At 40.3% G+C, this 14,219-nt stretch overlaps 1 protein-coding gene across 2 annotated transcripts in view; it reads right to left on the reverse strand.

Moving 5' to 3' along the window:
• The window catches only part of POU2AF1 (POU class 2 homeobox associating factor 1), a 44,954-nt gene that overhangs the window by 19,299 nt on the left and 11,436 nt on the right, over nt 1-14,219 (reverse strand). Inside the window, exons 2-6 of one of the 2 annotated variants that reach the window (XM_050921519.1) lie at nt 8,046-8,173; nt 6,897-6,939; nt 6,529-6,800; nt 4,668-4,939; nt 367-472 (exon numbers count right to left, since the gene is read on the reverse strand). In XM_050921519.1, the coding sequence (XP_050777476.1) occupies nt 367-472; nt 4,668-4,939; nt 6,529-6,800; nt 6,897-6,939; nt 8,046-8,173 (821 nt within the window). Of the gene's footprint in view, nt 1-366; nt 473-2,542; nt 4,940-6,528; nt 6,801-6,896; nt 6,940-8,045; nt 8,174-14,219 lie in introns of those variants that run through there. The other variant, XM_050921520.1, reaches the window with a different exon arrangement.

Consider the following 14,219-nt stretch of genomic DNA (forward strand, 5'->3'; position numbering starts at 1 on the left):
GGAAATGGGGGAAGAAGGACTCCATGCAGGACCCATGGGATGACTGAGCCCCCATGTTGTCCAAGGATGCTCCTGATAGAGAGGCATGGAGCTCTTGTCAGTGGCAGTTTTATGAGAAACACAGTGCTCCCTTCTGAGCATACAAAGAGACAGAAACATGCCTGGATAAGGCCCTTTCATGAAACAGTGAAATAAATCCTGTACTTGTCTCCAGGATGAAATTCACCCTTGTTCCGAAGGCTTACGGCTCATACATGGGAGATGTGTTTTTCAGTGGGAATGAAGTGATGCTCATGCTGAGTGCTGGCACAGAGGTGAATTAAATGCTGCAATTCTGGTTTGAGCAGGGTACAGTGTCTGCATTACCTTTCCTCTGTGCTCCTTGGCATCTAGTCTTCGCAGCTCTCTCATACGCTCTGCAGCGGCCAGGGTGTATTCCCTCATACCTTTAGCTGCATAAATATGTAGAATTCTAAGACAGTAAATAAAGACACTGATCATTGCCTATCCATGAATCATCCTGGAGATTAATTAACAGTTTTACAGCACAGCACTATCTGGTCTGTGATTTTATACTGTGGGTGCTGGACTCTACAGTAAGGGCATATGGTGTGCACCGAGGAGCCATTTAAAGGTCTGATCTTGAAAACAGACATAGTGCTTGCTACCATGAGTTGAACCTATTGATTTCAATAGTGTGCAGTTTTACTCAATTCTTGCACAGCCTAGCTACGGCTTTCTTTCAGATGAATGCAATCTACCAGGCCTGAGATTCACCCCTGTGCACGGGGCAGTTCTTAAGTCCTTCTTAATAGAACCACAATGTTATACTTGCAGTGGTCCAGTAATATTACAGAATTACATTAACCCATGTATATGCGGTGGACACATGGGTAATACCTGTGCATCAAAAGTAACAAAGATTCTCTTTTAAATGACTTCATCTCTAGGATAAATCCGGAATTTTATTGTCAAAGTGGCTCTACATGGTTTTCGAAGCTAGTGGCTTGAAGGAAAGAACATTATGTTGATTCTATTAAATCCACAGGACAATCAAGTTATAAAATAACAGCAGAAATATTCCTTACAGATTAGGGTTCGTTGGAGCTGAGGTCTCTAATGATGGGGGAAATTCTACACCAGGGCTCGGCAGCCTCTGGCATGCAGTTCGCCAGGGATGTGCTGGCCACGGCTTCCCGCCACCCCCATTGGCCTGGGACGGTGAACCGCGACCAGTGGGAGCCACAATCAGCCAAACCGGCCAACATGGCAGGTAAACAAACTGGCCCAGCCCGCCAGGGGCTTTCCCTGGTGAGCCGTGTGCCAGAGGTTGCCAATCCCTGTCCTACACGTAGGCTGCACTTACTTCTGCAGTCTGGATGAAATTTGAGGTCTTCAAGTGGGATTTAAGCTGTACATAATTTTGTGCTGGCCCTGTGAGTAGGGGGAAATTTTACCCTATAAGCATTAGTACTGTGATGTCAGTCAGCTGGGCATCCTTCTCCTTATTGTTCCATATTTTGCATTTAGAATAATGTAATGATGGACAAATGCTTGTTTTCTTAGACAACTCTGTTCTGTCCTACGTAATTGCCACAAATTTATTGCCTAAGGGCCACAGTCTGCACTCTAGAAAACATGTACAATGTTAACTGGGCATCTGATTTCTAGCCAGCCTCGGTATTAAGTGCAGCCCCACTCACCCTGGCCTTCTGTCTAGACTATTTCTGCCAAAAGAAGGACAAATGTGCACGGGATGAAGCTTTGTGGGACCTGGGCCATGTTGGGCAGTATCTAAGCTAAAGCGGGTGGACCACACCCCCGGACATAAAAAGAAAAATATATAAAAAGTGCTGAGACATGAATTAACAGTCATAATACCTAGATGGGTTAGAGTTCCTGTTAGCTTGGCCAAATTAATAAAAAAACATACATCTGCTTTCTGAAATGCTGATGCACAGATGTGGAAACAAATCAGCATCCAAAGTGCAGGCAGATAGGTAGGAGCAAATTCTCTGCTGATATAAGTGGATACAGCTCCTCTGACTTCTGGCACTTCAGCCATTTATACCAGCAGAGAATTTGATCCAGAGAGCATGATCATGGATATCTTTACTACCCTTGCTGGGAGGTGATGTGATCTACGAGATATGGCTCTGCCACTGACCTGATCTGTGACCTTGGCCAAGTCACTCTGTCTTGTCTACTCAGACTGTAAGCTCTTCAGGGTAGGGATTGTCTCCTAGCATGTGTTTGCGCAGTGTCTAGCACTATGTGTCCCCATTCTCAATTGAAGCCTCTCTAGGCCTTACTGTAACATGAATAAATAACAACATGACCGCAGGACCAGTTGCATAAGTAAGGACTACTTGAGTGAGGAAGGTTTTGAGCCCATATTTGGCTCATGAGAGTCTCTTTTAGCATACATTAAATCAACACAAAGCCATGTAATTAATCGCTGCTAATAGTTTCGCAACCATGCTATCAAACTAACATTATTGATTTCCAAGCCAGTATGTTTATATTGTGTCCACTGCCATGAGATACCTCTCTGAGTATGAAAAAAACACTCTAGGCATATGAAAGTTACTGTAGATCTTTATTGAAAATTGTTTTTTTTTAATCTAACAGAACAACCCAGAAAGAAATCCATAGACATCACATCATCACTTTATATACAACTGCGAGATTTTACATACAGTGAAATGAAAAAAAAAACTTTCAAATAAATCTTGGCAAACGCAGGCCTGATTCACAACTGCACCACCCCAGTGTTATGCTGGTATTACTATATTACCAGCATAAAACTGGAGTAACACAGTGGTAGATCAAGCCTCATCTAATTAATTTCTTTGCTGGGTTTTTCTGCAAATTTAAGCCACTAATACCAGTAAGTCTAAGCTACTGCAGTTTTCAGACAACATTATGACCATTTGCATGATCTGTTGTTTAAATCTTTTAGATTTGTCAATAGTGAAACCTGCTTTGAAAGTCTTATAGACACTGGACCCGATTTTTCAGTCTTTACTCAGGTAAAAACTGTAAAGTTATTTGGAATATTGCCTGGGTAAAAGGAGGAGTAGTGGGCACCAATTAGTTAACCGATGCAAGGTAACAACGCTTTGAATAAATTCATTCCAAAACGACTTCTAAATGTTACAATCATCTAAGGCTCCTGGGCTTTATGAAGCAGAAAAACCCAGAGAAATTGTGTTCATCATCTAGGAGTCCCTTGTGCATTAAGAAAACAGTTAACAAATGTTAAAAATGGATATGTCCTCACGCAAATACCTTTGTCTGTGGCATGATGCCATGGAACGCAGTAGTGATATTTACATTAGCTTTAGAGGGGGCAGTATATGCTATTCATTTGCCAGTGAAGAAAAACAAAATGCAATAATGATGCTGCATATGCCTGTGACTCTAAAAGACTGGAATACAGAGAAACTTTCGATGTCGATAAGATACATTAAAGGTCTCTAATTTGACATGGCCTGTCTCCAATTTTAGGATTGTTTATCACTGTTGTAAACTGAACTAAGTCCCAAGAACAAGAGAATGAATGACAGTGCAGCCAGTATTGCCACATACCCATCCTAATTTTGGAAGGTCCAGTCTTCTCAATGATCTCCTGACATAGGGCCATATCTTGCAATCCCATTGGGATGAGGTTCTGTCTCAGTGCGATACACAACATCAGGAGGCAGCCATAAAATATGACTCTACCAGTTTTGAAGGGGAACATTTCACATACTGACTGCTGAAAATGCATCAGTCCAATTGCCCCTCTCACAGAGCTAGAGCTCTGCATGAGGACAAATCTGTACATTTTGCAAGGATGATCAGTAAAATGAAATTAAGAAGCAACTGTACAATTCTTTGCCTAAGTAATTTTGTGTTCCTCTGTTGCTGGTGACCTCTTTTCACACTAGCACATATCTCACCAGTTCGGTTTATATTACTGGTCTTCAGACTGGCTAACAATTGGTGCTACCACAGGAGTAAAAATATTCGTAATCATACAATGAAATTTTTCAGTGGTGTTATCAATTAAAGGACCATCTCATGTCAGGCCTCACACTTAAGCTGGCCTTTTCCAAAAAGATTTATTAAGCACAGGTATTGGGGTAGTTTCCTCTATCTGAACAAAGCAAAGATATAGTTGTGTGACCGTTACACATAGCTCAATAAAATATGGCTTGTAAAGTAAATCCTCGAAGACATCCTTAAGATACGTGTATCCAAATGCTACAGTCAGACACTACAGGGTTAGCAAATATGTTACTAAAAACCCATGTCAGTTTGAGCCCATGTTCCACATATGAGGGTGAAATTTACTCCTTGCAGAGGGCCAGCACAAGAACTATGCACTGAAAAATTTCCACTGTGAAGGACTAAAAGCGACTTTAGCAGTACATGAGTCTCATGCTAGTACTGTGTGCATAGGTAAATTTCACCCTGAGTGCAAATCTCATATTCGGGGAACTTTAGTGGTGGTTGACAACAAAAAATCCTAAGAAAATAAATAGCCGAAACCTGATTTTCTTGTGCATTCAAAACTCTTGTTGATTTCACTTGGCGTTTTGGATGAACAAGAAATGTAGGATCAGGCCCCATATACATTACTTTAAAGCCCTTCAACAGAAAGAGTGTGATTTAAAACATACGTATCATTGTCTTCGTCTTCTAGAAGTAGCTTTTCAATGGGCAGAGTGCTGATCACTCTTCTTGCATCCTCAAGTTCCTGTGGGGCTGGCTCTGGAATTGAAATGGGAAGTGGAACAAACTGTGGCCCAGGAAGCGAGGATGAAGCCGGCTGATACTGCAGGGTAGATGCTGGTAATGCAGAAATGGGCTGAGCCCATGGGAAATAGGTAAGAGGGGATTGCTGGTCTGTCACCTCCAGCTGCGGCATAACAGCTGGAGTGGTGCTTCTTGGCTGTTAAGTACAAAGATATCAGAATAAGGATACTCACTATCACAGTTAAAACATCTTTTCCTGGCTCCATAAAGTTTCATGTTCAGTATGAAAATTTTCACAAGCTCACCAGAAAGAGGGATGCAATTTGGCTAAAACCCCAGCTGCCAGTAAGCCAGCAAGCACAATCTCAAAGTTTTTGCAGTGGTAAATATATTCGTACATATCACATTCTCATCACCTTTCCAGTCTCCCTCTTGCCTTCACTTTTGTAAGCATGCAAGGCATCCTTTCAAGATTATTATAAATTGTATTTTGGACCTGCTATCATAGAATCATAGAATATCAGGGTTGGAAGAAACCTCAGGAGGTCATCTAGTCCAACCCCCTGCTCAAAGCAGGACCAATCCCCAACTAAATCATCCCAGCCAGGGCTTTGTCAAGCCTGATCTGTGGCTCTCTCTTATAATGTTTCAACACAGATGGAATGTGTCAGGGTAAGCTGACATGCTGCTGAACAGGTCCTTGTCTACACTGACCACCAGTCACTCATGGTCAGCATCACGTCAGCTAAGTCAAGATCATGTTTAAACACCATAAAATTTCCCAGTGAAAACAAGTTCCCTGGAAGCCTTATTTAAAAAACCCCAGACCACACTCTTACTGAAAAAAACTGCATTGAAATAAACTCAGAAACAGCATTTGAAACACTCAGATTCTCAAGTGCAGTTTTGTCCTAGCTGTTTATCCAAACAACAGAGCCTATTGTATATTTGATATCTGATATTCTGCGCATCTAGACAGAAGATTATAATTTATGATCCACTCTAATTGAAACTTCATGAGCACCATGAATCAAAGCTGTAGGATTCCTTGTTAAGTTGGAGCTGATGGCAACATGATTTAATTGCTCTGCATTATTTTTCCTGAGCTGCAGACAATAGTCTCCTAAGACAAAATCTGCCCATTGGCCTGATCCAGCTCTCACTGAAGTCTATGGCAGTCTCATCACTGATTTCAATGGGAGCTGGAGAGGGTCTCATGAGAACAATGCAGAATGGTTCATGAGTTAATTAGGTGGTGAGTGCCGGAGGGTTTGAGAGAGCGTGTAACAGGCAAGTTTGTTAAGAAGATTGGATTCACTCCGACTTCAATATAGTCAAATCTTTTAGTCCCTCTCAAACTACAGTGATTCTCAGAACAATCCCCCTAACTTCCAGGCCCAAGCAGAGACTAAATCAGGCCATCACATTAGACAGTTAGGTTACTAACAGGAACTTGTAGCTCACGTAGAAAACCATACGAGAGACTCACACCAAGAAGAAACGGTTGCGTGACCATTATAGAAAGGGTCACTAAGGCATGTTTCTCTATCAATCTCACTTCTCAGGACTGTTCTCCTTGCACATGCAATTATGGCAGAGTAACTACTTCTGATTTTTCAGCATCACTTGTATAACTTTTTACTGTGGACATCATCCTTGACAATATAATGTGAGGCCAGGACGTCAGGCAATAGACAGTATAAAGATAAATTTAAATACATGTGGCTTCCCATAGCTCCTACTGGAAAGCAGATTTGACGTCATTTCTAGGTATCTTTAGCTTACCGCAAAATTGGTGATCAATGGCTGGGATGCATAAGTCAGAACTGAAGAGGGTCCAACAAGTGTATAACTGGGACACATAGGCTGAACATACATGTCTGCTGTATATGGACAGCTGACTGCTTCATGTGACATATAATCTGGGTAAGTTGTCCACTGGGTTAAGGGCTGTAGGGTAGCAGGAGAAGGCTGAGAGAGCCAACCAGAACATAATGCGCCTTCATCAGTAACTGGCAATGAAGAGGCAGTAACATCCATATCAATGCAAGGCTGACCTGCAAAATAAGAAGAGAATTGTACCAAATGTCAGCCAAAGCATGGGCTGAAACCGAGCTGATGAACAAATGAAAATAAACTTTTGGAAGCATTACCAATTGGTGAATAGGACGGAAGTGGCTGATGGGGCAAAACCACCTAGAGAACAAAGAAGAATATTCAGATATCAGTTAATCCAGAAAGATTTAAACTCAGCATATCTTGAGAAATTCTTGCTCAGAGCTGAAGTAGCAATAAATATATTATCATCCATTGCCTCTTAGACTTTGCTTGGTTGAAGGTACCATGTGACTGTGTTATACAGGTATGAGAGCAGTTATTGAAAACTATGTCAGGGTGAAATTCACCTCTCTGCAGTGGGTCAGCACAAGATCCATGCTCCCCTGAAGCTTAATTGGGATTTAAATGATACATGAGACCTTGTGTGGCTCCACTGCTCAGAGTGAATTTCATTGTTAGTGAAGATACAGTCAAACTGCTTCCCTCCAGGAGTTTAAATATCAGAATAAATGGACCTAGCCTAAGTACTGGACATGAGGGGCCAGACAGGTCTTTTGGACAGATTCGGTAGCTTTTAAGGTTGCTTTGCATGTTTTGTCTGGAATAGTATATACACAACAGGTAACCTGTATAACAGAGAGTTTTCAGCACACTACAAAATAGGAAGCTAGACTCCATGGGGAAATAGCTCTGCAAAGTTTTAGTGGATTTTTAAGAACTAGAGATTTCTGTATCCCAGATGATACAAAGTACATCTGCATAAGGCAACTATCCTGAATCCTGTGACTTATTTTGCTGATTTTGGTATTTTAAGCTGGGGTTTTCAAAGAATCCTAAAGGAGATAGGTGCCCAAATCCCACTGAGAGCCAATGCGAGTTGGACACCTAACTCTCTCCTTTGATAACTTCAGCATTGCTGAGTTTCATGGTCTTGAATGAGCCGATTATGTTAGTGTAACCTGCTGTCTTGATAAATGAGCACTAGAAAGATATGTGATCTAAGCACTGGACTAGGCGGCACTTTACTGAGTTTTAGTCCTGGTTCTGAAACTAAACTCATTTGTGGCCTTGAGCGAGTCACTTAACTTCTCTGTCTCCTTTTGTACCTAAGGGCTTGATCTTGCAAGATACAGAGTTCTTTCAACTTCCATTAAAATCGACGGGAGCACATGATGGAGACAGGCTGGGTGCCTATTCAGCCAGAAAGGAAGAGTTTTCCTCATGCATTTTGTGTTTTTTCTTACCGTTGTCGCTGCAGCTGCATTAACACTATGAATATTCCCACGTTTCCTCTTCAGTAGCTCCTTCACCGGTTCTTTGACACGGACACCTTGATAGGGTCGTGGCTGCTGCTGATGCTCTGAAGCAGATGCTGAGAAATATAGTTTGGTGACATTTATTTTCCTTCACCTCCATACCAGTTCAAGGCCATAATTGTCATCTAGGAAAATCCTTTCTTTGCAGATTGCCCTGTCAATATGACTCTCTTTGCCTCCTAGAACAGGTTCTCCTGTGCTCAGAGTTAATGCTGCTCCTTGAAACTAGAAAAGTTCATACTGTCTCCAGACTTGTGTTCCTTATGTATCATATACATCACGCTGGCAATGCATTCATTCTCCAGCAACTCATGGAACAGAAGCCTTGGGATTGCTCCTCAGCATAGCATCAGGGCAAGCTAAAATGAAACGAGCAGGTCTGCATGCAGAACACCCATTTGGCTACAATCACCTGCAGAGATGCCAGAGGACTGGGCCCAATATTTGTACAGTTTAAAGAAAATTATTTTAAAAATATATGTATGAAAAATGTAGGCTGAATACTGCAGACTTGGCGGTAAAGCCAGACCCAGCTATTACCCCCTCGCCCCCCAAAACAAAACCTCCACCCCCTTGCCCCAAGACTAGGATTGTTAGTAATCTGAGCAGTCTGGTGTGTTAAATCAGATTCACCGTACAGTGAACGGATTCTATTAAATAAATAAACTGCGATATCAGTCAACTCATATTTAAAGCCAGTGAGGACATGGTTACTCATGAAAAATGACCACCATCATATAATACAATATGCCCTACCTTAAATATCAACAATTTTTGCAGAATTATGCTGTGTTCATTAAAGGTATGGATATTAGCAAAACTCTGGCACTATTTCTTTTTCATATATATAGGCACACACATATAAACAAACAATGAGAAAGTACCAACAGAGTTCTAGGCATTTTACAGACAGGTCTGAAGACAAAGCCCCTGCCCTGAAGAGTTTACAGTCTAAGTAAATACAATACAAACACAGGAATGGAATGGGAAGTAACAAAAAGCTGTGATTCATAAAATGATCTATAAATCTCATGTAATAAAAGACTGGACCCTTAACTATGATCTACTTTTCTCATAATCTGAAATACTGGTTTCTTCAGGTACCTAGTGGGTATAGCATGCAAAAGATGATTCATTTTACTGGATCCGCTGTTCCTCTCACTTGCATTATGCTTACACAGGTTTAATCCCATTGACTGCGAGGGAGCTATTTCAGAGAAAGTGCGAGAGAGGAATCAGGCCCACCATGTTCAACTTTCAAAAAGATTTGGGTCTCATGGTGGATAACCACTGAACAGGATCTCCCACTGTAAGACTGTGGCCAAAAGGGCTAATGCAATCCTGGGATGCATAAACAGGAGAATCTCAAACGAGAGTAAAAAGGTTATTTTACCTCTGTATTTGGCACTGGTGCGACTGCCGCTGGAATGCTATGTCCTGTTCTGGTGCCCAACATTGGAGAAGCATGAGAAATTGGAGAAAGCTCAGAGAAAAGCTATGAGAATGATTACAAGATTAGAAAACCTGCCTTATAGTAATAGACTCAAGGAGACCTATCTATTTCATTTAACAAGAGAAGGTTAAGGGTGACTTGATTACAAAGTACCCACACAGGGAACAAGTCTTTAATAATGGGCTCTTCAAAGAGAAAGGTATAACATGATCCAATGGCAGGAAACTCAAGCTAGACACATTTAGGTTGGAAATAAAAGGTGTAGGTTTTTAATGGTGAGAATAATTAACCACTGGAACAATTTGCGTAGGGTTGTGGTATATTCTCCATGACTGACCATTTTTAGAACAAGATTGGATGTTTTTCTGAAATATATGGAATTATGCTGGGGAAGTTCTATGGCCTATGTTATACAGGAGGTCAGATGATCACAATGGTCCTTTCTGGCCTTAAAATCTATGAAAATATACAATAGGCATAATCTACATGATTCCAAGAATGTCACTCTGTGTCACTCTGAAGTCTAGAACAGGGATTCTCAAACTGTGGGTCAGGACCCCAAAGTGGGTCATGACCCCATTTTAATGGTGTCACCACGGCTGGTGTTAGACTTGCTGGGTTCCAGGGCTGAAGCCTGAGCTCCACCACACAGGGCCAAAGCTTCAGTCCTGGGCAGGTGGGCTAAGCTTACATGCACCCTGCTCAGGGCAGAAGCTCTGGGGCAGCTTTGCCCCCCCCCCCCAAACCCAGAAGTGAGTCACAGTGCCGTTTGAGAACTCCTGGCCTGGAACATCTGTTGAGTCAGCGTGAAGCAGTGGAAAGAGCTACAAGTATGATAAAGAGCTCTTTTTGTTCAGAATATCACCAGGCTGGATCATCCCTGGGTTTCACAGTCTGTTTCTTTCCACTTTTTTAAGTTCTCAGCCATTTTGACTTTGTGAATTGCACCCATATGGTGTATAGCGATAGGAAGACATGTATCTATGCCATACCAAGAGCCTGAAGTCACTGTAATAACAGGATGAACACAAGCAATCACTACTCTCACTCTGCAGCTAATTTACATGCACAATTTCATTGACTGTACAAAGGAGACTGCACAGATGGTGGATTATTTGGCCCAAAAGTCTTGCCCATGCGCTCAGCTGTTGTTCGCACAAATCAACACAAATCTTTCAGCACCCGCCCCACACACAAATCAACACAACCAGACGCATAACCATACAACCAACACACACCATATCCCCAAGCCCACATAGCCCCTCCCAGCAGCACACACCCCTCATTCACCACCTGTACAAATCCACACAACTCTCCCAGCACAAAACAACCATCTGCACCATATCCCCCCAAATCACTCTGAACCTAGAATGTCTGTTGAGACAGTGTGAAGTGATGGAAATAACTACAAGTATGGTTGAGATCTCTTTTGTATTAGAATATCACCAGGTTCAGTCATCACTGGGATTTTGCAAATTTTAAAGTTTGCAGCTGTTTTCAGCTTTTTACATCCATGACTTTACAAATTAGATAGCTTTTAGCTACTAGTATCCTATTATATATCTCATTTATATCTATATAATCTATATCTATCTATTAAACAATAAAATTCCTATTTTATATAGAACTATATAATCTAGTTATAGCCTATAACTATAATTTTATTGTTTATCTAATAGATAGATATAGATTATAGTTATAATCTAGTTATAGCCTATATAGTTCTATATATAGATATAGCCAAAATATAGAATAGGAATATGTTATACCTATTGTTGCATATACACTGCAAACACAGGCCCCAATTCAGGAAAGCATCCCAGTTCAGAAACACATTTAAACAAATTCTTCAGTGGAAGCATATGCTTGCATGCTATTCTGCATCGGGGTCACATTCAGTTCCAAATTAAGTTTTGTGTATTGCCTTCCAAGGAGGTTTAAAAATTGGTTAGCAGGAGCATGAGATATGGCAGCTAACTGGTTCCACAATTCATTTACTTTAACAGTGTTTCTCTTTTGAACGTTCCTGCTTCTCAATACACTCCTTTGATTTTTCTTGCTTTGCAGCCAGTTATCATAGTGACAGATCCCAGGGCTTAAGCCAATAAACTCCTAAGATCCACTTTGAAAAGCAAAGCTGGCAGCCAGCGAAAATGCCTATCATAAAACTCTTGTGACATTTTGAGTCACAGGGAAGTATAATACTTCAGTAGCTGATATTATTGAGCCTTATCTTACATGAAGTATCCGGGGCAATTAGTGGCAGAAGGAGACTGTGGTGTATCAAAGCTCAGAAAGCTCTGATCGTTATAAAACGAGTGATATCAACACTTTAGCTGCCATACTTTCACTGAACTTTGATTTGTAAATATACCAGCTGATAAATTCCCATTTCTAAAGAATCTGGCTGGTCCTTCTATTTATTAAGTATAACTAAATATTTCTTGAAACCATATCAAATATTGAAGTTAAAATATAATTAAACTTAGAGATCATTTATTTAGAGATACAACAAATTGTTCATATGATAAAACAAAACATTCATTATACTTCTATTCATCTCTTCTATATACAAATGGATATAATATTTGGATATTTTAATTCGTGTGTGCTACAGAATTTTAAAACATACATCTACTCTAGATCAGCAGAGTCAATGTCTACATAGGCTATTCATCATTCTTACATTTTTAAGACATTAAAATGGTCCAGCAGTTACAGACATTTTAAATGTTTTTAATACGTTTCCTCCCCCCACGCACACACACACATTGAGATCATCAAGTGACGCTGAGATATTCATTGTAAATGAAGTTCTCACCATCTAGAGGGCCAGCAAGAGATCGCTGTACTACTTAAACTCTGAAAATAAGGCTTAAATGGGGACTTAAGTAATGTATAAGCCTTGTGTAGGTCCTCATCCAGAAAATGATATTAGTGGAGCCCACCCTTGGGTGTCTTAGTGAATCTATGCATGATTTACTTTCTTGAAAAATGCTGTAATTGGATAGTTGTATCAAGAGTGTCTAGCTATCAGTTGCTTACAAGTAAAAAAAAAACAATAGGTGGTGAAAACTTGATTTGCTCTAAGGTCTCACATCCCTTAAAAGATAATATCATATCATAAACCCTGTTAAAATACGGTTATATTTTTGCTTATCCAAAATAAATAACATATTTTAATTTATATTTCTCTTAACCCGTTGCTTCCTTTGGACACCATGTTGTGAATAAGTATGTGTTTCATGGTATGGGTATGGGTATGGGTCCAGGGTCAAGTTTCAGCTCAAGTCCTGAAGCATCATTGAATTCAAAGGAATTATACCAATTTACACCTGCTAAGAATCTTGTGTCTCTAACAAATTTAACTGTATTTCCCTCAGTGGTTTGAGCACTGGCCTGCTAAACCCAGGGTTGTGAACTCAATCCTTGAGGTGGCCATTTAGGGATTGGGGGCAAACAAACAAACAAAAAAACCTGTCAGGGACAGTATTTGGTCCTGCTAGTGAAGGCAAGGGACTGGACTCAATGACCTTTCAAGGTCCCTTCCAATTCTATGAGATGTGTATATCTCCATATATTACTATTATTACCCTATTAGTCCTAAGGAGAATCAGAAAAGCCCGGATTCTAGCTGGTGTAAATTGCTCTAGCTGCACTGACTTGAATGGATCCACTGTATTGTAACAAATCTTGCAAAGCTTGACAACAAGGTAATGCATATTATGGATCCATGGCAGGTGCTTATAAATTTCAAAACGTAGCAACTTTTTCAATGATTTAGCTTTTGTAAAGCTACCTAAATAAAGGCATTGCAAGTTAATGCCAAACAATATTTTTTTAAATATCTAAGCTTGTTATAGAAACATATTCAAGCCTTACTCATGTCTCTTGTTTACCCTCCTGTAAGTTATTAATGTCTTACCTTTTTTTTTAAGGAAATCTAATCCAACTGTTGCATTTCAGTGTGAATATTAATTGCCTATTTATAAACCACTTAATCATGGAATGCTGAAAGGCCCTTACAAATAGTGGTGGTACCAAACACGACTATAAACGTGTTTAAAATGTTCTCCTCATTCTTAACTGGAGACTAAGACCCAAATTTTGATCTCATTTACATCAGTTTACTACTGGTGTAAATGCAAGCACTCCCTGATTTCAACTGGCATAACTGAGAAGACACTCAGACTGTAATTTTCTGTTAATACAGCTTTATTAGTCTTAGTACTAATGAAAGTGCCTAGGATTCCCACTTAAGGATCAGAACCTGATTCTAACAAAGAAGAGAGTGCTGGCCCTTGACAACTGAGGAATCGATAGCTATAACCTGAAGAACTATCTGAATATTAAACAATATATTTGAAATTAAGAGCATTAAAATAGCACTTTCTGTTTTATATAATTCATTTACATATGCAATGATATTATTTTGTACTTTAATGAATTTTAATTACATGCCAGACTCTGCTCCCACTGTTCATGCTGGGTGAAATCCTGGCTCCATTGAAGTCAGTGGGAGCATCATGGATTTCAGCTGAGCCAGGATTTCACCCCTTGAGGAACTGCACTGATTTTAGTGTATTTACTTTCAAAGTAGGTTAATATGCAGTTTGAGTAAGAGTGGCACTATCTGACCCCAATCTTTT

This window comes from Gopherus flavomarginatus, chromosome 13 (assembly GCF_025201925.1).
Source record: "Gopherus flavomarginatus isolate rGopFla2 chromosome 13, rGopFla2.mat.asm, whole genome shotgun sequence".
NCBI lineage: Eukaryota > Metazoa > Chordata > Testudines > Testudinidae > Gopherus > Gopherus flavomarginatus.